The sequence below is a fragment of the Pteropus medius genome, unplaced genomic scaffold, assembly GCF_902729225.1.
Source record: "Pteropus medius unplaced genomic scaffold, Ma_sr-lr_union100, whole genome shotgun sequence".
NCBI classification, from domain to species: Eukaryota; Metazoa; Chordata; class Mammalia; order Chiroptera; family Pteropodidae; genus Pteropus; species Pteropus medius.
This window is the reverse complement of record NW_024347867.1, coordinates 4,694,556-4,720,181: the sequence shown is the minus strand read 5'-3', so window position 1 is coordinate 4,720,181 and position 25,626 is coordinate 4,694,556. Positions and strand designations below refer to the sequence as shown.

Sequence of the window (25,626 nt, the reverse complement as noted above, 5' to 3'; positions counted from 1 at the left end):
TTCATTTTATGTAATGAGTGCTTTCTTAATAATTACTGACTTAAAATTTTGTGCAGAATAAAGACAATTGTGTCTGATAAGCTGAGAAATCAGCAGACATCCCCCAGAGACCCTAATGTCAAGAGCAGAAAACTGTGGGAAGAGGATAATTTGAAGCAATGTTATTTTATTCTCTAGAGCCTTCATAAAAAAACCATTTTTACTATGTAAATTGAAAGAAACCAGAAATCTATAAAGCCATCTGGCTGACTTAAGTATATTTTTTTATAGCCTCTTCTTAAGAAAGATCAGAAAAACTCAAGACAATATGAAAGTAAGTCAGTATGGAAACTATTCCTCAGCTGACCACTTTATAACGGCGCTTCTTGGGCTTCAAAGGAACAGCTCAATAATTTTGAGAAGAAATATAAAGGTAATGGTGCACCACCTTGGACAGAGGGAGTTTAACAGACAGAGGTAAGGCATCTGAAACACAATAAACAAAGAGAACAGACTCTCTTCCAGAACTGTGTGAAGAAGTCGGCTTAATTAAAAGTGTCTTCAATTATTTTCTTTGGTGATTTGCTAAGAAGGAAGAAGAGGCAGTAACCTTATATTTAATCACGTCAAAGATTCAATGTTAATCTTTCTGTTTTTAGTTCTGTGGTTAATAGCTTCTCCAAGTGGGTTGGCTCCTTCCAGAGGCCTAACTTCACTAGGCCTTAAAAACAACACAGAATGCCCTGGCTTCAGCCATCGGTCGCTGACTAAGCACTTTTTTGAGCTGTCTTGAATTGAAAGACAGACAGAGGTCTGAGGAAATCCTCACTCAGCCAAATCTATCCCATATGAGAGGGCAAATAATGAGAATCAGGCATGAGCCCTTGGCCTGCAGCCCCTCTGGAATGCATGTGATTTATGGCCAGCATGGGCTGCAGAATTTTCTGCCTTAGTCTCTCCTTTTTGTGTTAAAAATATTTTTTGCATGAAGAAAATTTCAATTTTAGCTAAAAAAGGCAAAGAGAGAAAGAAGAACGTGTTAACTCTATAGCATGTACGCAAAGCCCAGGGAAGAGAAAGAAAAATAAACACATTAAATTTAATGATTGCCAGAAGCTTAGAGAATAAATGGACATGCACATGAACAAACGTCACACAGGGTGGGGCAAAATAATTGACTTGCAGAAACATAAGCAAGGTGCTATGGGAGCATAAATATTGTGTGTTTTCTATTTTTCTCCAGGAGCCTTTCTTTGTAGTGATGGGATGGTCTCATGGTGTGAAATCATCTTTGGGATGGTGCCTGACTTTCTACCAATAAGACTGAGTTATATTCACTTTCTACAAGTGAGTCTCCTGGTGGGCATGATATTTTCACCAAACCCGTAAGTAATATATATCAATATGGTCTTGAAAAATTCAACCAATATAGACAAAGCTAAAGTCCTTCTTGACTATGCTTTCCCACCTAATCAGCTCTTAATTTCAATCCCTTGAAAATGGTAATCATCATTTCAGTTTGATATACGTACTTATAGATCTTTTTATTTGCATTTACATACACACAAACATGTAAACACACACACCGATAGATGCACATATATATGCCCTGATATGGATGTAATATCATGCTAGAGACATATTCATCTTCAATTTGCTTTCCTAAATTAATATACCTTGGGATTTTTAGTACATATGGATCTCATTTTTAATGAGATTCCATAGTATAAATATGCCATAATAAATAATCCCTTTTGAGTTTATAATTTTGTTATCTACTGATATTACTTTTTTTTTTTTTTTACCATTTCCAGTATTACAGTGGATATCATTGGATACCCATCCTCATTATCACATTAACCAGTATGGAGGCACAGAGTTGCTGAATTAAAGGTATGAGATTCTTAATTTTTTAATAGAGAAACATTGCCAGGAAAAAAACCTCTTCCACTAACAGTGTTTTGGCCCACACTTTCACCAATATGACATTATCAATCTTTCTGACCTTTGACAATCTGATGGATTAAAAACAAATGGTATTTCATTGTTTCAATCTGCATTTTCCTGGTAGCAAAGCACTTAAAATAATTTTTAAATTCCTTTTTTATTTTCTATGTAAGCCCAGAGTTATTAGGAAGGGTGTTCCTGGATTCCAGGTGGGTGGATCATCTGGGGATGGTGCTTGGCTCTCATATTGTTGTTGGTTTCTAATTTTATCAAATCGTAATCAGTAATACAATGTTATCAGTATGATTTCTGCTTTTTGGAATTTGATGAGATTTGCTTTGTGATCTAATTCTTAGTTTTTGTGATGGTTCCACGCATGCTTAAAATAATGAGTATTTTTTTTTTTTACTAGATACAAATCTCTACATAAATCATATTTAGTTAACTGTTTTATTAAAATCCTCTACCCTTACATTTTTTTCAATCTTCTTGAATTGGCAATTTATGGAACAAGAATGATAAAAACTTTCCTCTATGACTTGAATTTGCCAATTTTTCTTTGTATTTCTATTAGTTGTTGCTTTAAAGATTTCCGTGTTATGTTGTTAGGTACACAGAGGTTTGTGAATGCTTTATCTTCTTACTAGATATCTTTCATCAGTGTGAAATACTTCTTTTTTCTTTCAATATATATATATATATATTTTTTACTTACACTATATTTTGTCTGAATTTATATTACTGAAACTACTTCCTTTTTATTAGGCCTTGCCGGGTATATCTTTATTTTCCAAATTACTGGGTCCTTTTGAACACAGAAGCTTGCAATGTCCCAATCTGTTGCAGTTCTATGATGGGATCATTTTTGACTATGGTTTCCACATCAACCTCATAATCCTACCTGCCTTCTATTTTTCAGAGATTATTAATTACTCTTCATTCGTACAATGACATACTTTGTTTTCTAGGACTATTATAAATTAAATAGTGGGTGTATGTGTGTGTGTGTGCTTTGTCATTTAAGGCAGAAAGAAGAGATGACCTTATCTGTTCAGGCTGCCATCTTCATCTAATTCTATGTTTTTTTAACACCAGACTTCCTTCCTCAGTTCTACTCTAAAACACTCCTCTCTTTCCTTTCCAACTTGGTTGATCTGGTTATTGTAGGTGCTGTGAGAGATATGGTAGAGAACATAGTTTGTGAATATGTTTAGTTAGCATGTACCCATTGAAAAACTACTTTGGTTTCTGTCTCTTTATGGCCTAAAAGTTGATGTCAGACTTAAAACTACAACTTGAGATCCACTAGTATGCATTCTTAAGTAACAGTTTATCATCTTTCCATCTCATTTCCAGAAAGGTCTGTTTAATTTATAAACACTCCATTTTAGACAGTATTACTAGTAACATCACAATATTGCTATTATTCTAGGTAATTTGTTGGCAATATGCATATTCTAGCTTCTTCCATGAGAGAAACATGTTTAAAGACCATTGACTGGACTATTGGCAAGGCCTGGCACAAACTAACTACAATTGATTTCTGGCCATTAAAAGTAGCATTTAGAACGTACTCTTTTTAAAGTTAGGGGAAAGAAAATCCCCACAATTATTCGTAAAGTAGTAGCACTTTATTTGCTTTCTTATTTTTTTTAAATATTCTCACCTCATAGTTTATATTTTATCTTTACACATCAAATACAGAGTTTATTTTCCTTTATAGGTCATCGAAATCCACCTGTAGGATTTCAGACTAAAAAAGGCTTTAGAGTTAATTAGGTTAGGCCCATCATATGATGTGCCAGAGGTTTTGTGACTTGTTCAAGATCACATATTGACCTTGTGGCAGAGTGGGCACCAGAATGTTGCCTGACTCCAGCACTCTATTTACTATAAGTTTATATTTACAAAAGATTTTAACAATCCTATCTCATCTGCAAATTACTAAAAAGACTCCTGGAAAGAAACTGGATGTCAAGCATGAATGATCTCAGTTTTCATAAGAGAGAACATTGAGAGAGAAGGATGAATTAATGACTTGCTTAAAATAATCCACATCAGGAGTTGTCAAGGGAACAGCTTGGAGTTTTTACTATCAGGACCCTGCATCTAACAGCCTCTCCATTTTCTAATCACAGAACTCCATTTCCTAAAAGGACAGTGGTGCCTTCTCAAGGAACTATTTCATAGTTTAATCCCTACAGGAACACAAAGTATAGATTTGTTTTTAAGTTATTAAAATAGATGTGCCTTCTTGATTTGTGGTGACTGTTAGAAAAAAAAATCCAGCAAAGTCAGAATCAGGTAATCCATTGTAAATTGGAGAATGATTCACCTATTATCCCAGATAAAGTAAAAAGAATAAACCACAATGTTGCTTTAAATTTCTTCCAGCTCTTTGTCTATTGTTTCCTCTTGTGTGGAATTCCATTTATCCATTAATCTATCACCAGCTTCTAACAAAGGGAGCATATAGTACGCTCAAGTAAACATTTAGTCCTAGACATTTGTGCTCTGTATAGGATTTGCAGAGCCCTCTCTCTGCCTCTGAGTCAAGAATAGTTCTTTACACTCCAAAGAGTTGGAAAACTCTTTTAGACTCTAAGAGTCTGCAAACTATGACTGGTGGGCCAGCTACATGTTTTTGTAAATAAAAGTTTTATTAAAACACAGTCAGCCCTATTCATTTTTAGGGTATCTATGGCTGTGTTCTCTACAAGGACATAGCTGAATAGAAATGACAGAGACTGTATAGCCTGCAAAACCTAAAGTCTTTACTATCTGGCCCTTTACAGAAAAAGTTAGCCAATTCTTGTCTTTAGAATCTATTTATTACCTTTTATGACCAACCTGGAGTAGAGCCAGTGTCTGGCTAAACAATAAATGCACCATGACACATGTTCATCAATCAGCAAAGTGCTAACCGAGTCATGGAAGTCTAATTTAGTGTTACAGATTGACAGGCTTAGCTAATATGTAAATCAGCAAACATAAGTAAAAATGATTTATAGTTGCATGGCACATTATAGATTATGAACTATTTCATATTTTTTATCTCATTTGATCTTTCCAATAACCCTCAAAAGCAGGCAGGCCGATGTTACCTTTTCATGAAGAAACAGATTCTGAGACATTGGATATCCCAGAGTTAAAAGGAACTCAGATTCAAGGATTTTAAATCTTTTTTTTTTTAGCAGCTAAAGTGATTCCTTTACCTCTGGAAAACACCATTTAAAAAAAAAATGAGGGAGGGAGTTATTAATATTTAACATCTTATGATGCACTGATTTAAAATAAGCATGCTGGAAGATCACTTGCAACTAATTCTACCTTTTAATAACAAGTTCTGTCTTTTAAATGTACTAAAAATAACAAACATTTAATCTACTTGTTTAAAAAGTGGAAATAAATATGAACCTAATTAGTTGTAAGTTAAAAATACAGCTGTAAATATTTGAAATTTTAGAACTTGCAAGATAAGTTAATTATCTGGCTTTCTTGGACTAGCAAAATTAAAAGACAAAGAAAATTCTTGGAGCAACAGAGAAAAATAAGTTTTAGTAAAAACATGAAGATATATGAAAAATATGAGTACATGTGAGAAAAATAGTGAAAAGTTGATATAGTGCTAAATTATTATTTTGTGCTAAATATTTCAATGGAAGCTACAAACTTGTAGATAACTATTATGGTATATTTCTTCCATTATACAAGAATTAATCTCTATGTGATCAAACAACTAATGAGAATTTCTATTTAACCAAAACATTGCTGTATCAATCTTGGAACAGTATAAAAAATTAGTACACCATATTATATGATTCCAACTGTATGATAACTGGAAAAGGCAAAATTATGGTGACAGTAAGAGGATCAGTGGTTGCCAGGGGTTGTGGGGAGGGAGGGATGAATAGGTAGAGTGCAGAGGGCTTTAGTGAAACTACTCTGCATGATACTCTAATGATGGATCCATGTCATTATACATTTGTTCAAATTCATTGAACATACATCGCCAAGAGCCAAGAGTGAACCCTAATGTAAACTGTGGACTTTGGATGACGATGCAAATGTAATGTAAACTGTGGACTTTGGATGACGATGCAGTGTAGGTTCATCTATGGTAACAAGTGTACCACTTGGGTGGGGTTGTTGATAGTGGTGGAAGACATGCATGTGTAGGGGCAGGGGATGTACAGGAATCTCTACACCTTTTTCTTAATTTTGTTGTAGACCTAAAACTGCTCTAAACATTTTTAATTTTTGTTTTTCTCTGTCTGACTTATTTCGCTGAGCATAATACCCTCTAAGTCCATCCATGTTGTTGCAAATGGTAAGATTTCATTCATTTTTTTTTTTTATGGCTGAGTAATATTTCATTGTATATATGTACCACAGCTTCTTTATCCAACCATCTATTGATGAGCACGTGGGTTGCTTTCATATCTTGGCTATTGTAAATAATGTTTCAATGGACATATGCATACATATATCTTTTTGAATTAGCGTGGAATGTAAAGAACAGAGTGAATGAATAAACAAAACTGAAACAGACTCATAGAGAACAAACTGATGGTTGTCAGAGGAGGGTTGGGGGGCTGAGTGAAAAAGGCGAAGCGATAAGGAAGTACACATTGTTAGTTACAAAATAGTCACAGGGATGTAAAGCACAGCACAGGGAATATAGTGCCAGGTGGGAGCTAGACTAATCGGGGGCATCACTTCGTAAATTATGTAAATGTCTAACCACTATGGTGAATACCTGAAACTAACATAAAATAACATTGAATGTCAACTGTAATTTAAAATTTAATATTAATTAATTCAAAAAAATATATATTTTTTAAAAAATTAGAACAACGGGCTAACAAAGGCTGCAATTCTATATCCTCCTCAGAAGCTTTATAAATGTACATTTAAAAATGCGGGGTTGGGGGAGAGCATAGTATGGCATGAATACAAGTAAAACAAAGACCTAGAATCCTTTTAGGAGACTAGATCCAGAGCAAAAATAAACTTACTTCACACCCAGATTGAGTTTCCCATGAACAGGACTCTTTCTCCTGAGAGAGAACTGCTCTTTGGAAAGCGTGATCTCCCAGGCACATCTGACACAAGGAAGGCTCAAAGTCGGGCTCCCCAGGTGGGACGTGTACCCCCGAGGGGCCTGAGCACTTCAGGCTGGGACTCTGATGCTTGTCCACACTGACCATCGGACTCTTGATCCATCTTCGTACCTATACCGTGCAAAAGAAAAGAAAAAACAAATGCATCTGACTCCCTTTGATGTTTAACTGGGCTTCAGTGGGAAATTTGTTGGATGGATACTTATGAAGGGAGAAATCAGTCTCACAACTTCTCTATCTTTCTTGTCTAAACATAACCCAAATTGGTCAATGCTGACCATTGGCAATCCAGGAGTGTATATTTTTTGGCTGGTCATTTCATCTTGTTGAGTCTTTCTCCCTATCTGTAAGACTAGGGTAATAATACTTCCTTTCATGTTGTTGTAAAGATTTCACAGTGTTTTTAAATGTCCAAGTGTTTTGCCTGGCACATAGTGTTCAGTAGATAGTGACTATTTTACTTTGACTCTTACTATTATAATTATGCCGAGATAATGAGAGTTCACAAATCTCTAAGGTGGATTACTAGTTATCTAACTAGAGAAAATATACTCAGCCCATAGCTTAGGTTCTAATTGCTGCTCAATGAATTAACATATATTTCACTATTGCAAAAACTTGATTATGAAAGAAGTTGCTTCTGACTAAGAAATTATCTCAAAAGATATAAAGCTATTCTAATATTAAAAGAAATAATATTTATATAGCACTTTAAATATGAAAGGCACTGTTCTAAGTATCTGACATGCATTGTTTTGTTTAATCCTCAGAACAGTCTTTTATGGTAGGCCCTATTATTAGTCTGATTTTACAGATGAGGAAACAGAGGCACAGAGGGATGATGCAAATTTCCCTGAGGTACAATGCTGGTATTGAGCAAAGTCAGGATCCAGGCACCGTGAATCCAGAGTTTACTCCTTTATTAGCATGCAATTTGAACAATCATTAAAGTACTGTAAGACCTGTGGTCATCAAATGTTTGAAATTTATCTCGATTTAATATGGCTTTCCATGCTCTTTGAAACACCTGAGTATTCTTTTATAGTCAGCCAATTAGTGAAATTAGCATAAACCAGAAGGAAGAAGAAATAAAATCACAGCACCGAATTTTAGTTAGTAATGCTCTAATTAACTTTAAAAAAATACACTGAGAAATAAACTAAAGTAGCAATAGCAAAAGATTGTTTAAACAATTTGATGGAATAATATGCCATCACTAAAAATAAATATTGTAAAGACTAGCTATGTGGAATATGTTTAGAACATAATTATATGAAAAACAAGCCAAATACAGAATTTTTCAATTATTATAGTTACAAATGAAAACATATATGTACTATCCATAAACAAAGCAAGAAAGTAACAGGCCAAACAGAAACTGTTGTATTTATTGTTAGGATTATGGCTGTTTTAGTTTCTCTCTTTTTACAATGTTCTATCCTTTCATTTTTTTAAAAATAAATTCTCTAAAAGTTTATAAGAATCTCAAGCAATTAAAATCATCATATTTATTTCTTTGGTTACATATGTGTCTTTTAATTGCTTTATTTACTTTATTTATATGTATTCTTTTCAAAGCCATTTAAAATAGCTTCTTTTTTTATTTTTATTTTTTCAGTTAACTACCCTAATGTTAACATTTGAGAGGTTTCTATCAGTATTTCTTGCACTTTAGGGCCCAATAAGCATATTAGTAGGTGCATTCAAAATATTTATTTGCTTTATTAATGAAAGTCTAAATAAAACCCTGGAAGTTTGAGACTATGATAGAATCTCTCTTCCTGATGTCAGTACCAAATGTTTTTGATCAATCTAAAAAGTGCTAAATTTCATTAGAGATGGAAAATATTTTTTATTATTTTTATTCAGAGGATTTTGAGCTTGAAGTTTAGTAATCATTTCTGATCAGTTACCAACATTGCATCTTAAAATCAATCTTTTATTCTGGCTTGCTTTCAATGTCTCTTTTGCCAAGTAGATTTAACTTTGGGGTTATAATGACTAGAATTTTAAGAAGTCTTGTCTTCAAATGAATTTGTATGGCCCAACCGAATAAGAATCTTGGTATATGCAAATTTTACATTATGGACCACTATATTTAGATAAATCTTATGCAATATCATCTTACAAGTATTCATTTTATAGTGAAAGAATGGCCATGCTGAATCTAACCTTCATTAGACTGTACGCTGATTTTATCAAAGGACAAGAATTTAGAGACATTATATCTCACTTCAAAGTATACAAATAATCTATAAACTTAAATAATCTGTTGGATATTAGAAACCATAGGGATTAAGAATCACATAAGGAATTGTCATTTCTTTTGATACTCAGCTAAGAATTCCCAAAATAGTTCAGATGACCTGAACACAGGCTATCAAGCAACCAATAGATATTTTAATATAATTTCAGAGTCAGAAGAGAGCCCAAAATGTTAATAATATACCCAAAGTCATACTATAAATTATTATTTGGTCAAAACTACACCTATTGGTTTAAGCAAACCATTGAACTAGTTTCTACTAGGGTATGGCTGGCAAACTTGATGTCTTCAGATGCTGGTGGGAATAGTAAGTGCGTAAAGCCCTATGACCAGTGTATAAAAATAGGGAGTGGTAGGGACTGTGTGTGGCAAACTGGGAGTGCATGCTTGCTAAGGGCATTTAAATTAAAAAACAAAACAAATAAACAAAAAACCCAAGCAAACAAATAATGCTATCCAAACAAAACTCTAATCAAGTTTACGCCACACCTTTGAGGGTCACCACTTGTCCCTCGGAGTTACTCTATCAAGTGGAATAAGTATGAAGTAGAATTCTATAAAGTAGAAATAGAATAATTTCATATCTTCTAACTTTTTAAAACAACAATCCAATGCTTTCAACATTTTAACTTTCATTCATTCATTCATTCATTCATTCAGTGTTCATTATTGAAGAGCAACTATGTGTCAGGCCTAACCAAGGCATTAAGAATACAACAATTAACAAAACAGATCCCTCATGGAGCTTGAGTTATGGCTAAGAGAATAAACTTATTTATTAAGGGACTACATTATTTATTTAATAAAATAAGTAAATTATAATATGTAAGGGAGAAAAATCAAGCAGAAACAAGAGAGCAGGATACTTGGAATGGGAGGGTTCAGTTTTAATTATATGAGAATGAAAGTCCTCCCTGAGAAGGTGGCTTTTTAGTAAAGACCTGAGAGGTGGTAAGGCTATGACATTCAAGTGAGCTATCCAATAGGAAGAGGCATCATCAGACCTGGATTTCAGGGGAAAAATTCAAGGGGCAAATATGAATTGGAGACTTGAAACAAACAGCCATAGTCTACTTGTCTTCCAAGGAAAAAAAAAATCAGTGACTCGCCAGAATCTTCTTGTGAAGCATGTGTGTAGGTGTTAAGCTCATATTAATGGGGCTTTGATTATTAAAATCTATTATATTTCAGTTAAACTTACTGACATATATAACTTACTCAAGTGTTCAAAGAGCAGGTATATTATTTGTGCCTTAACACATTCCACTGGGGGCAAGGGGTAAGTGGGGATGATATTTCATTGAAAGGCCCATGATACAAAATAACCTTCAGCAAATTAACTGTTCTGAGCCTTATGGATACAGGAAGATGATAATCACTCTCTCTCTCCACAAAGAATGTGGCAAGGGAAATTTAGAAAGATTACATTTCTCCAGAAGCATCAGGGATAAAAGTGTTACAAAAACAGAGATATATTTTGTAACAGCACCGCTGCTGGCACAAAATTGCAAGCTTTGTCTTGAAATGCTTTATCTCTTCACTAAGTCCTCATCCTGGTCTCAATATGTCCCTTCTCTGCTACTCCTTTACACATTTCATTGGCTTTGCAGCCTCCCAAATGGGTTTTATGGGCTGACTAATGACAAGGTTTATGATGTTTACTTGATCTTGAGAGAGGCTCGGTTGTGAATGAACGCATGGGGCGCTCCCTCTGGCCTTAGACTTAGGCAAGGTGCCCTCCCAAACTGCTGAGTGGAGAAATGCTCCCTCTGCCCCGAGGGAATTCAAGCTACAACTGGCTTATTGTGTTCCTTCAGGCAGTGAGTTGCTCTGCTGGAGGGAGTTGCTGATTGTGAGTGGCTTTTGGAGCCCCTCAGAGACCAGTCATGGTGGCTCTCAGATAGCTGTTGCAACTGTTGTGTGAGAAAAATGAATGCCTGGATACAGCCTCAGACCTGGTTCCTTGGCCACCTGGGCCATGATTTTATTCAGAACTACTAAATCGTTTGTGGAGAATATTGTAAACAAACATAGACTGGGGCAAGACATCCACCCTGAACAAATCAAGAGTTCCTTCACCTGGGGTTTATAGGAGACTAGTCTCCACACTACACCAGACTAGAAGCAACAACCTTTGTAGATGCTGGAGTGAGAAAGTAAGGCCCTTCTTTTAACCATACAGCTACTCTTACTGAACACTGTGTATGCAAACTATTAATATATATATATACACACATTAATATATATGTATACATATGTATATTGCTAAATTCAGTCCAGATTTTACTAATTTATTTTTGAAAAAAGAAGCCCAAAGCAATAATCTCTCAGACTGTAAAATAGCCAGATGTGATTAAAGAGACTGGCCAGCTTCTGGGGATTTTCCAAGTGTGGTTTTTTGATATTACATAATAGTAAACAAATATTCCTCTTAATTTATAATGGTTTAGCTGATAATAATACCAATCGATGTAGAAAAACTATAGAGTGTTCAGGTATTTATTTGTGAACCCATACGCAGTATCTGCTGGTGTCATCATTTTTTTCTGTTTTCTGGGAGTGAAGAGCTGTCTTTTCCTTAAAATCCAAGTGAACTTGACTTGGACACAACTTCTTCAATTGCCAGAGGGGCATCTTTTCATTACAGAAGACTGACTTCCAATTTGGCTACAGTCAAGCAAGTTTTCCAGTGAAGTTATTTGGGTAATTCAATTGATTATAAAAAGGCACCACCATACCTACTCCTTTTCAGACCCCAGGTTGATGATGACATTAATGTAATTCAGGAGAAGGCTCCTGGAAGCAAATTCCTCTCACTTTGGTGCCTGGGACTACTTCATAGCATGGCTCCTAAAATACAACAGTGCTGTGATACGAGTACTGTGATAAAATACAACAGTACAGTGATAGTAATCTGATTTCTTCCATTTGGCTATACCTGGTCATTATATAGTTTTCTCTTCTCTAAACATCTACAGTTTATTGCTTATGTAAAACTATAGGACTTATGCTCACTGGTTGTTAATTCCTCAGACTGGCACATGGTCTTACAAGTAGTAGGCAATAAAAATGGAACTGCTTATTTTTGGTGATCACTATGTATATTTATTTATGTACAGGATCCTAACATGCTTTACTATCATCATCTAGCAGGATAATAAATATGTTCTACAGAACGACTTCCCTTCCACACAACACATCCCCAGAGCAGACGCCCTAGCAACTGAGTGTCGCTTGGAATTCCCCTTCGATCTCTGCTGTGGCCCGTGGGATTTTCAGGTCCTTTCTTCTCAGCCTTGACCGGGGTACTCGCATCCTGTTCTAGATTCTCAGGGTCTAACCTCGTGTTTCCCCAGGCCCAGTCTGGGGGATGGAGTGGCAGGGAGTCCTAGGGGGAGAGGAAGGAAGGAGGACACAGCCTTCATTCTGCTCCATGTCGCTGCTCGCAGGGGGCGGTGCCCTCAACTCCACCCCCTCATATGGCTGCCAACCCTCTCCCCGGAAGCCAGCTTGTCACTGTGAGGATGAAACATCAAACGCTGTCCTTGCCCTGTACTCCCGGCTCTGTATGTAATCCCCATTCTTTCTCTTCCCACTGTGGCACCCACAGCACCCCACCCACTAAGTTTTAAGTAGAAAAAACACCTTCACAGGAATTTACTGACATTAAGTCTTTCTTCTGAAATGAAGGTAAAGTTTTTGTAGTCCCTTAAATTATGCGACTGAGACTTTTAGTTTGGATTTAGACAATTCAAACAGAAAGAAGGAAAGAAAGAAAAAGAAAGCAACAGTAAAAACGAGGATATAAGAGAGAATTCTTTCAGGTAATATAATTTCTCTAAGGGACAGTATGTGTTATTTGCTTTTGGAATTGAAAAATAAGGCTCAGGGAAAATGGCAATGCTATGCTGGTCACTGGGAAAGAACCTGGCTGGCATACCCGCAGCTGATCCACCAGCGCTTCAGAATCTTGCTCTCCTGTCTCCTCCGAGAAATCCCCTTTTCCAGTATTTTTAACTTCTCCCTCTCTTGGCTACTGTCTCTTAGAACATTCAATACGTTTTTCCTGCAATATCTCTAAAAAGCTGGCAGACTATGTAAAAACTTAAGATCTCCTTTTAATCTACAAATTTCCTCATTTCATCAAGCCTCTTTCACCATCACCCCAAACTCTTCTTTCCTAGCCAAGCTTCATGAAAAAAATTATCTCTATTTCTTCACCTCACATTTACTCCTAAATCCATGGCAATTTATCCATTAAACAATATTTATGGATCACCTAATATTTGCTGGAACTAAAGTGAAGTACACGACAAAAAGTTTCACTCCATTGAAACAAGTTTCCACCAAGATGCTAATAAACCTCATTGCCAAATCCAGCGAACACTTCTCAGTTCCTGCCTGGCTTCCTTACTCTGCAGGGCTGCAAGGTTTCAACGTAAGTTCAACTACCTACTTGGCATTATGCTGGGTGGTGGGGACACAAAGAAATGTAATCGCTTAAGTGATCTTTGAGTGAGGTGCTTACATTTCAGAGGAAACTGATCCATGATACTGTGGTTTATCATAGCATAGTAAGTGTATAATGCAGAAATCAGTTAAAATCATGAGCTCTAAAACAATACTGCCTGGCACCACTGCAACTGATTGAGCCTCTCCAGAGCACTATAAAATGGAGATAATAACAATATCTACCTCATCAGGGTTTTGTGAGAACTAAACGAGGTAATGCAAGGAAGCTTAGTGCCTGGCACTGGGTGAATGCTTGGTTAATATTTACTATTGCAGTTATGGCTCCATGTCATGAGAATTTTATACAAAGTATCATGGGAGAAAAGATGGCGGGGGATGGTATTTGGCCACATTGGGAGAAATCAGGGAAGGCTTCCTGGAGGAAGTAATGGTTAAATTTAATGAAGGTTGAGTTAAAAGAAGCCTTTAAAATGGGAAAAACATTTTCAGCAGAGAGGACAACAAAAGCCCAAATATAGAGGCAAGAAATCTGCATGGGATTTGTAGAAAATGAGCCCAAAGAAGAGAGTCAAGAACTGAAGCTGAATAGAATGGTTGGATCATGGGGCAATAAGTGGCCACTGATGTATAAACAGGAAAGTGAGATTATCAGGTGAGTCCTTCAATGCAGTGTGAAGAATGAATTTAAGATGGTCAAGAAATGAGTCAGAAACTGATTATAAAAGAAATAATAAGGGCCGATCGAGGATCATAGCAGTGGAAATGGAAAGGAAGGATGAATCATCAAATGTGTCTATTATTTAGATATCAAGTCTATCTCTTTTTCTCTCTCCAAGTGCCACTATTTTACTATCTTACTTCTGGATTCCTAAAGCCATTCTCTAAAAGGCCTTGTCCTTTAATCTCTTCTTACTGAAACCACATCTTTTAAATGCCAAAGATGTCCCAGCTCTTCAGTGGTTCCCCATAGCTAGCAGCAGTGGCTTTCAAACCTATTTGATCAGGACTGATGTACTGTAAGAATTCCCTGTGCACATATACATGTATAATAAATATAGAAATATCACTGAAACAACTGGTTTTACCCCAGTGCTGTTTGCAACCCACTGACATGATTTCATGATCCACTAACAGGTGCCACACGAATTAGAGAACATCTAAACGGTAAAATCTGAATTTCTTGGCTTGGAATACCAAGTCCCCTAGGATGTGAATTCTTATCTCCCATTGTGCTCCCAGTGCATCCAGATCCTCTACGATATGACTTGATTTGGAGTTGTCTTACAGACAACTCTCTTACATCTTTGATTATATACTGACTCTTCCCTCTGACCCACCTTGTCCATCTGAGAATTCCTGCTCAGAGTCACATACTTAAGACAGTCCTTCCTTGTCTCACCACCCCTTGACATGTTGTATATTTATTTGTTTAAATGGAAACACATTTGCTCTGCTTTCCTGCCTATTTCTCTATAAGACGCTATTTTCTCTCACATATTCATTAACGGTATATTTACAAAGTTTCCTCTGTGTGTTCCCTCTTCCTAGCCTATATGCCCTCTCCATTTCCTGTCTGACTTCACTTTGAGTTGCAGCTCCCAAGGAAAGAGGCTCGCTATTCTATCCCCAGAGCTTAGCACAGCTCCCAGCATACAGTAAGTGATGAAGGAATTTTTGTTGACTGGTTTAAAGCCAGGTACTATGCCAGGTACAGGAAATAAAAAATAAGAGACAATTGTTCTTAAGAATAAGTAAGGAAATCAACAGCTGTAAAACAGTGTCCAAGCTGGTGTGAATTCATCTTTGGGGACAAATAGGTTAGGGCTGGGATGGGGGTGGGCTTTGGATAGAGAGGATAGCATGTTTAAAGGCATGCTCGTAGACAGGGCTTGACTGGAGCTAACCGTGGGGTAAGCATGTATGGCAAGACAGAAGGCCAAAGCGGTAAAGGGGTCAGATATCAAAGGGACTTGACCTTTGAATGCTTGAATGCTGAAATCCTTAACTCTTATCCTTATCCTTAACTCCTAGGGAGAGAATCCTTAAGAATTTTAAACTTTTGATTGATCTGATCTGATTTGCTGTACTCTGGATGAATTACAGTAAGTCCAGGGGAAAGGCAGTCTAGACCAGAGGAAAGAGCAGTGTGCACAGAGGGCATTTCAAGAATGTGTATCTTCTCCATGTGTTTCTTTTTACTTTTTTTTTTAATTTTTATTTTTTTTGCCTATAGCACCTGGTCTTCCTAGGTAGTCTCCCATCCAAGTACTAACCAGGCTGGACGCTGCTTAGCTTCCGAGACCAGATGGGATCGGGCTTGTTCAGGGTGGCATGGCCGTAGACTCCATGTGTTTCTAAACCCAGGGTTGCTTTTAAAACAGGAAGGCTTACCAGAGGCTTTACACATTTTTAAATTTTATTTTTAAGTTCTATGTGACCTGGGTGAAGGTCAGAGAAGGCAGAATGGAGCATGAAATGGGCGGAGCCTTGGAAGTGTCAGAGGCTGGTAGGGCGGGTAGGATGTCCCTGGCAGACCAGGAGAGGGCACTGGGAAGGGGTTATCTTTGCATGTAATTACAGCATGGAAATGCCATTCCTTAACCCCTGTTGGAGCTCTACAGCAGGGGTCCCCAACCCCAGGGTCTGTTAGGAACTGGGCTGCATAGCGGGAGGTGAGTGGTGGGTGAACTTAGGAAGCTTCATCTGTATTTGCAGCCACTCCCCAGTGCTAGCATCATGGCATCAGCTCCGCCTCAGATCCTCAGGCATTAGATTCTCATAAGAGCACTGGTCCCTGGTGCCAAAAAGGTTAGGGACTGCTGCTTTACAGTAATGTCCTTCAAAGACCATCTCCTTCCTTTATCTAGTCTCCCCCACTCCCCTAACATAGTGTCAGAGGTTTATTATTTCATATAGCTGTTAATTCTTACAATAATCTAGGTATATTATGAATTTAATAGATTTTTATAGTTAAGGGTAGGGTCAGGTGCAAGAAAGGTTACTAAGCTGCAGTACAATATTGTTTTGGTTAGTCTGAGATTAAGCAGTTACTTTGCAAGCGCTTTGGATTTCCTCACAATTTACTAAACAAAAGAAAAACATTTAAGCTATGAAAATGATTTTCTATAGAAATGAATAATTTACTGGATTAAGAGAATTGGATTCTAGTTCTAGCTGCAACTACCTTGACTGAGCAACTCACTTAATCCATTTGAACTTCAGTGCCCTTATCTATAAAATGAAGGGCTTGGAGCAGATAAACCTTCCAGTCCTTTCTAGCCATGTCACAGATTCAAGGCTATTTATTCACTGGAGTTCTGCTAACATGATTTGGATGCCTCTACTTCTTCAGTGTGCAGCCCTCAGTACAGGTTTGTTGAATGAATAAATAGCATTTGTTTTACCTAGTACATTTTCTCTCTGCTTGGCATTCCAATCACATTCTTCCATAATGTTGTATTACTGCCATTAGATAAACTGAAAACAAAAAACAAAAAACAAAAAACCAAAACCCCACAAGGCCTTTAAAATAATTTTATGGTCTTAAAGGCAGTGGTAGAAAATCCTTTGCAATTGCAATGATGAAGACCGAATGCAAGTCTTATTATTTGAACTGTGTACATTACTTAATTAAATTGAAAGTACTGAATGAAAGGGAAGATGATTAACATTTTATTACTGCTTATTACTACTCTCCGGTGTTTCTGCTCCTTTGTTGAGTCCTCTTATACAAGAAGCTGCACAGCACACTCAGTTTTAATTTTATGCAAAACCAATTTTCCTCCAAATGATGCTTGTGCTGTTTTGGTGTTGGTTTCTATTTTAGTATTCTATTTTTTCCCCATTTCATATTTTATAAAGAAAATGGTAGGATTTAATTGTTCCCTGAAAACAAGAAGAGAGTCAAAGCTAATAAACAGATATTCACTAAGTAGTTACTGTATCCAAGGATTGTATGAGGTTCTGAAAATGTGGATGATAGGAGAATGGATTGAGAATGAATTGCAGATGTTTGAAGAGCCCATAGAAATTGCTAAAATTGGATCTCAGGACAACTGAGACAGGAAAATGACTGTTAACATGAGTCTAAATGGAGAAGGGAAAAACAAAATTTTTTCCCAGCACAGATGCATTTTTTGAAATATGCAAAATAATAATGATAATAATCATAAAGGGGCAGAACCAAAGAAAGATACTGGCAAAGAAAGATACTAGTGACCTCACTCCTTCAGAAATGGTGTAATCTGCCAATGGAAATCAATATGAGTAGCATGAACTAACTTGACAAAGGAAAAAAAATGGAAATGGGGTATATAATCCAGAAATATGCAGTGATTGCATTATATTAATGTAGTCCTCATTAAATCCCAAAAGGAAATAGCAAACTCTTTAGCTTTATGGGGAGAGCTTTGTAGATAACATTTCTCAAGAAAAGGTGGTTTGTAGAAACTGCTGATCATCATGCTGTGCCAATCTTTTACTGTAAAACTAATACTCAAACAAGTCAGGTATTGAGTTAACATACGAATTTGGAATCAGTAGGTAGATAGATGTTCATTAAGTACTCTACTGCAGTCTTGTAAGCAAAAATATAAACACTCAGCCTTGCTTAGAAAGTCTAGTCTGTCTGCACTCATTGTTACTGTTATCCTGGAAAAATATGGAAGAATTTTCCAAAAACATGGAATCAAATTTATTGAATAAATTTTTGTGGGTAATTTGGCTACTAAATCCACTAAAACAAAATAAAACAAAAACTCAGAGTGTTAGTAGAAACAAGGAATTTGAACTCTAGGCCTGACTCTAGTAAACCAAATAGTAAAGAGTTGCTGTTGATTGAATGAAGGACCGTGCTCAGCAGTCAGCTAGCACAGTAGCACATGTTCTCTTCTGAGTTCCATAGGAAACATTTTTCAGGAACCCAAAAGTCACAGGTGAAGTGATGATTCAGCAACATCAGACTAGCCTTCCTATTCAATTCCCTTCCTTCCTTCGCCCCCCTCCAATGCCCCCTGCACTTTGCTGCTAGATCTATCTTTCTGAAACATAGTTTTGATTATATTACTTCCTTGCTTCGTACCTTCAATGACTCTTCGTTGCCTATTGAATAAGGGCCGAGCCACTTTTTTTTTTATTTTATTTATTTTTTTATTTTTTTTAGTGCTTTACCTGGTTTATCTCCATGCTCTGGTCTTAGCACAATTTACAGTCCTGTCTCCCATGACTTGCTTACCTTTGGGCCATATACTAGCCAAAACAGATTTTCTTTTTTCCTAACAAATCCTGTATTTTTCAACCTTTGAGCCTCTGGCTACTCATGTGGTCTTGTCAATGGGGGTACCCTTTCTTCCTCACCTCATCTCAGTTTTGCTAAGCCAAATCTTACCGAAATTCAGAACTTGGCTCTCAAATCATCTTCATGAATGTTTATTACAACTCCCTAATGCATCTTTCTCCTTGAAACTTCATTTTACTTTGAACTTCTTGTGTGACTCTATCATGCTCTATAGCACACAATTCATGTACTCTTTAATTATTCCAGTTAGTATTTATTTTTATAGGCAATTACCATGAGATATATTCTCCCCCTGGGATTATGAAAAATATAGAAGATTTTTTTTTTTTTTGCCATAATGTCATGCTAGAAGGGTAAGGAGAAATAACTCATCATGCATATATAAAATAGGAAGATTTCATTTATACCCTGAGAATTCCCCTGAGGGTTCAATCTGTAAAACTAATTTCTTTGCCACTACTATTGCTATTCTTTTTTATAAGAGGGTATACACAACCTCAAATGCTACAGTAAAATTCATAACACATCCTTGGACTGGCAATTTCCAAAGCATTTATTTGATTTGGGGAGTGGCCAAGAATTCCATCTCCAGTTGCATCTTGTCTTTCCATCCATTGGTATTAGTTTTGCCTCCCTGATTATCTCAGGCTTTAATATTTTCACTAATTACTTTCTTGAAAAATCACTGGTCTGGTTATAGCTGTTGCCTGCCTAGTCATTTTCCCCAGAAACATGTAAGGACCAGCATGAGAATGTTTGGGGGTAGGAATACTTGGCCTATTTTACTAGGAATTCTCACCTTTAGTGTTCATAATTGTTGTCTCTTAGATGAAGAGTTTTCTTCCAGTCCCATTCATAAAGATGTATCTACTCTGTAGAGTATATTTCCCATTACCATTTTATTAACTACATCTTATTCATGACTGTCTTGAAGGCACATAGAAATCTCTAAGTACTTGTTGAATGACAAGATGGGTAAAGGAATGGATAGATGTTTTTTGGTGGTAATTTAGATTCTTAATTGTGTCCCTTATTAGACAGTAAATTCTCTATGGATAAAGATTTCACTTTGAACATTTTGTGTCACTTGGCACCCCCAGCAGTGTCTTGCGTAGATCAAGTTTAGTAAATATGTGTTGTATTAGTTGCTAAGTATGTGTGTACATGTCACCCTGTGGGATCTTAATGAAGTAGCAGACACAATCTTTGGGAATTTCACAGCCTCATTTTCTGTTATGGCTTCCTCGAATCTAGATCATAACCACATTTTTAAGTCCTTGATCCAACTTTTTCATCCACTTACCCATCCATAGTTTCAGTTTTTGTCCATTTTGGTGTTTATCTCCATATCCCAGTACTGTTAGAAGATGTGATTTCAAGTGTTATTTCTACCACTTATTAGATGTGTAACTTTGCACAAGTAATTTAACCTCTGAGTGTTTTCTCATCCAGTAAGAGGTAATGATCTTACCTATCTAACAAATGGTAAGGATTAGAAGATAAGGCAATGGTAGATGAGAAGATGTGAGCCCCCTGTAAGTATATAAAATGAATATACATATATAAGGGTAATTAATTTTGAATTATTCATAGTTAGCTTTCCAAAGATAAAATTGGCTATCAGAAGAGATAGAAATTTTTTAGTTGCTAGACTTACTTTAAAGGAAGTTTCAGGTATATATAGGCAGAGTGAAGTGAAGTGAGAATCTTTACAATCTTGTTCAGTTATGACATTGTATGATCCCACATATAATTTGTACTAGGAAAGTCACTCACATGCTAATGAAGTTTATTTATGTACTTTAGCTAAATTTTTTATACTTGAACTATGACAAGTCAACTCACTAATCATTTTCATCCTAACTGTAGAATGAGAGAGACTGACTTAAAAGCAGTTCGTGTAGAAAAAGTCCCATGAATTTTAGTTCACTCCAAGCCTTATAGGAATAATCGAATCCATTTTATAGACTACACAAATGAGGCTCTATCAGTAGAAACACTGAGGCCAAAACAAGAAAGGTGATACACTGATCTTGTCTTGCTAAATCAAATCTGAAATACTGATTTGAGACTTTCTGATTTTAATAAGGGTATTGACAAACTAGTAAATACCCAAATAAGAGCAGGAAGAATGGACAAGAAGATTGTGATGGTTAGATATATGTATCAACTTGCCTAGGCTATAGTACCTGGTTATTAAATTAAACACTAATCTATTGCCGTGAAGAGATTTTGCTGTGATCATTATCTGCAATCAGTTGACTTGAACTAAAAAAGCTATTTCAGATAATCTGGGGGGACTCATGCAATCAGTTGAAATATCTTATGAACGAAATGGAGATTTCCCTGAGAAGAAGAAATTCTGCCTTCAGATTACAGCATCAACCTTTTGGTCAGCCCTAAACCTTTCAGACTTTTCATTCCTACAATCACATGAGCCAATTAATTTAAATCTGTCTCTCTCCTGCCCCCACCCCAATGGTTTTCCAGTATTTGAATAGTTATTATGTGAAAGATGAACCAGTGGATGGAGGTACAAAAAGGCATGTTTGGGTCTCTCATGTACAAAAGTTCAATGGGGCTTTCTTTTAAAGAAGGCAGCTGATGAGCGTCAGAGAGCACATCAAAGACAAAGTTTAACCAATCTTTCATTCCATGAAGGGAAATACCAAAATAATGCGTTTTTTGGTTCTAGGCATTAAATGAGTCCCTCCCTTATAGCTCTTTAAATTTTTATTTGCTCTTTATAACAGTCTTTATAACTGTTCTTCCCAGAACATCACTGTGACTCATATAAACAATATTTCTAATCTGTGGACCATTGAAGCTCCACCATGCATAGTCATCAACATTCATGCTCACATGCTTCTCATTTCATAGAATATAAAGCTGATGCTTTGCTGATATTCAACTATTTTGTAACAGATCAGGACTCAGACAAGATTAGCAAGTTTATAGACTTTGAACTAGTGTTTTTCTTACCAAACTAGGTGGTATTTCTCAACCCAATGTCTTTAGCAATATATCATTGCCATAAATTTCTCTGTAAGATTATAGCCAGTAAAACAAATTCAGTGCTAGATAAGCATAGACTCAATAACTGAATTTTTAAAAAGACTATCTTTGAAATGCACAAATGGCATTATTATGTTGTAATGCCTAACGCTACTGTCTGTATCGCTCAAAACTACTGAATCTTATGAAAATTACTTTAAAGCTAGCAGGTGACTTAGAAATCAGCCAACTATGCCCTTGAAATATATACTTTCAGTGTGTCTTATGCACCCAGTTCTGGGTGCCATCATACAAGCACATACTTGTAGAAGGCTTCTCCCTTGAATATTATATTCCTCAATATATACTTCATGCAATTATTTGCTATAATTTTTTTTCTACTCTTAAGCAACTTTGGCTGAAATATAGAGCCAATATAAAATATAACTACAATATAATAATTATCCTTTGCCACTGGAGATGAGTATAATGGATTTCCTCATTTAAAATGAGACATCTTTTAACTCTAATCATTAGTTCTTAGATGGAAATTATACCTGTTTTAAGTCTCTATGTCTAGTTACCTTAAAGGTATTGTAAGTGTTCTAACACTGGTTAATATGACCTCATTTCTACTTTCTTTTATTTCATTAAAATATACACAATTGTATTAGTAGGATGTAGACTTTGACATATTTTAATAATGAATTTCTAAAAGGGGCAAAGTACTACTTCATCTCAATCTGAAAAGAAATAAGTTTAAGAATTGAATATATTTTCCACTATTTTCCAGCTCCTTAGATCTCCATGTGCTCTTAATTGTTTGCTATTTTTCATTTTCCTGGAAATGAAATTTTTAACAAAAATATTTAAAGATCTTCAGAACTGGCATGTGTTAAAAAAAATTAGTTCTTGACTAGAAGAAAAGTTTATCGATTTCGAATTTGAAGTTTTTCTAAAATTGAAATTCAATTGATACTAATTTTCTAGTTAACCTAAGTTTTCAGACCTTATTTCATAATTCCACATATAATAGCTTAGGACAAAAGCATATTTCAGAATGGTAATTAAATGAACAGTTCCACTTACAGTATATAAATAAGCAATAAGAAAGATTAACTGTTCTTTTTAAAGTACATAAAAATCAGTTTTCATAGAATTTCTTGCTTTTCTCTCAAAGACTAGATTTCAGAGAAAAATGATGGTTTTTTTTTCTTCTCAGCAGGTCAGTAGTTAGAACTGGGGTCACCTAAGTTGCCTCTAGATAAAACTGTGAGCAGGTGATTTGTCCTTGACAGCTCTGGGGTGCTGGAAGCTGCCTGAGGCCCTAGCTAGGTCACCTAACTCCACCTCGCTGCCAGGGGCCCCGGTTCCAACTCCAACACTGCCCCTAAACAGCACCCAGAGGTCAACCCTAGGAAGGTGGGCTCTGGAAGAGGGCTTGGGACCATTTGTACAGGAAACCCTAGGTGGACACTGGGGACATGGTCTACAGGGGGCGTGGTGCACAGGGGGTTAGTGCTCTCTTAGGTGTGGGCTTAGACTCAGTCCACTCTGCTGCCTGCTGGTGGACAAGGCCATCCGAGGAAGCATTCCATAAACTCGGCCCAGAGGGACCTCTATGGCCCTGGTCCTAGGGACAATACCGCTGCCAGTGCCCCCTCCCATCTAATAGGCCACCCCCAGTTCTCTCAACTTCCACTAGGCCAATGGTTCTCAAACTTAAGCCCACATCAGAATCACATGCAAGGTTGTTAAAACACTGATTTCTGGACCCCATCTCCAGAGTTTCTTATTTAGTAGGTCTAGGGTGGCAACCAGGCTTTATGTTTTTATCAAGTCCCCAGGTGAAGCTGATACTGCTGTTCCTGAGACCCTACTTTGAGAACCACTGCTGGAGGTCTTGCACAGTTCTTTCTGTCTCCCCAGTGTCACTCCTCCTTTTCCCTCAAATCAAGGAGGGTTTTTTGCAGCCCTGGTATCTTCTATCTTCACAAAGAAAACATTAGTTTTCTCTTTGCCACCAGCCAAGTTGCCAGTACTTTCTAAAGTGACTATTTACTAATCTGATTAGCTAATTTAAATATGTCCCATCCCTCAGGAGCCTACTGGTACAAACAAAGTCAATTTAAAGCTAACAACCAAATTATGTCTCTTAGTTGCAGCCTTTCCTCAGAGTACTCCAGAAATAAATCCAGGTGTGTGTGTGTGTGTGTGTGTGTGTGTGTGTGTGTGTGTGTGTGTGCTTCAACCTCATCTCTGCCTCCAACCCTGCTTGCAGTTTTTTGGTTCCTGATGGCCAGATGGCTGGCCACCTTTGCTGGTGACTACCTGGCATCCTCGTGATGCCTTAGCTGCTCTGTGTTGATGATAACATGAAGAGGCTGATGGTCAGGAGGTGGAGACACCTCTCTGCTCAACTCTCTGTCTCATTTGGTTATCACCGGAACTCCAAGTGGCACAATTCATGCTCAGAGTTTCAAAGGCACTGGAGAATGCTGCCGTTCAGTGTCTTGTACTGATATCTGCTTCTCTACCATTGCTCAAACATGTATGTAACTTGATGTTAGCAGGGAAACGGATGCTATGCCATTTTCTCCCAATTCTTCACCCTCTCCATTTTTAAAGGCCTGTGCCCCCCTCCATTACTCTTTTATTGTTATATAGTGCTTTTTTCTTCCTTCAATTAAAAACCAAAAACACAAATGCATGTCATTTTGTGTAAATTCCAATTCTATAGATGGATGGAAATTTACAGTTTGGGATTCAACTGGGACATTGTGCTACATTTCTAGTGCAAATCCATTCCTTTATATGTTCAAACATTCTTGAAGCCTATTATTTGTTAGATGCTTGTGGAAGTATAACAAATATTCAGTTATACTGAGGAGAACATGATCGTTGGCATTTGGCAGGATGGGGTTTGAATTCTGGCTGGAACATTGGCTGTAACTTTACTGATATTATTAAACTTTCTGAACCTCAAGGTCCTTATTTACTAAATGGAAATATTGTCTAACTGACAGGGCTTTTGCAGGGTCCAAATAAAATATCCAGATTGAGGATAAAATCTCTTCCATCCAGTGATATTATTATTTTTTTCTCTAATCATTATTATTCTCGTCATGCTCATTATCATCATCAGACAACTAGCTCTAGAACAGGATAGTTATTGTGACAATCAATTAAGATAATGTTTGTGAGAACATTGTAAACTGTAAAGGTTTATACAAATGTACATTATTATTAAAAGCTACATGAATTTGCCCCAAGATTGTCACGTTGAATACTAAATACCCTAAAATCCAAATGATTGACTAGGAGATTGTTTTGTTTTCCTTGGATATTTGGTGCCACATATAATTAATGACTATTTACAATGTAATACATTTCTGAATGATGTAATTTCTGAGGTTGTACAACCTGGATTTGATGTTTCTCCCCCATACTGAATTCATAGATGTTCAGTACTCAATAAAATAAGGATTCATTTCAGTAAAAATGAAGTCAACTTTTTACCCTTGATGCCAACAATAATATTAAAAGTA

General features: G+C 36.5%; 1 protein-coding gene and 1 pseudogene across 1 annotated transcript in view; both read right to left on the bottom strand.

Annotated features, from left to right (window-relative positions):
- LOC120615797 (uncharacterized) overlaps window positions 1-25,626 on the bottom strand; it is a 74,767-nt gene that overhangs the window by 28,477 nt on the left and 20,664 nt on the right. The window contains exon 2 of the mRNA XM_039879032.1: window positions 6,945-7,160. Within this exon, the coding sequence (XP_039734966.1) occupies window positions 6,945-7,160 (216 nt within the window). The remainder of the gene's footprint in view (window positions 1-6,944; window positions 7,161-25,626) is intronic.
- Window positions 16,013-16,131, bottom strand: LOC120615872 (uncharacterized; annotated as a pseudogene).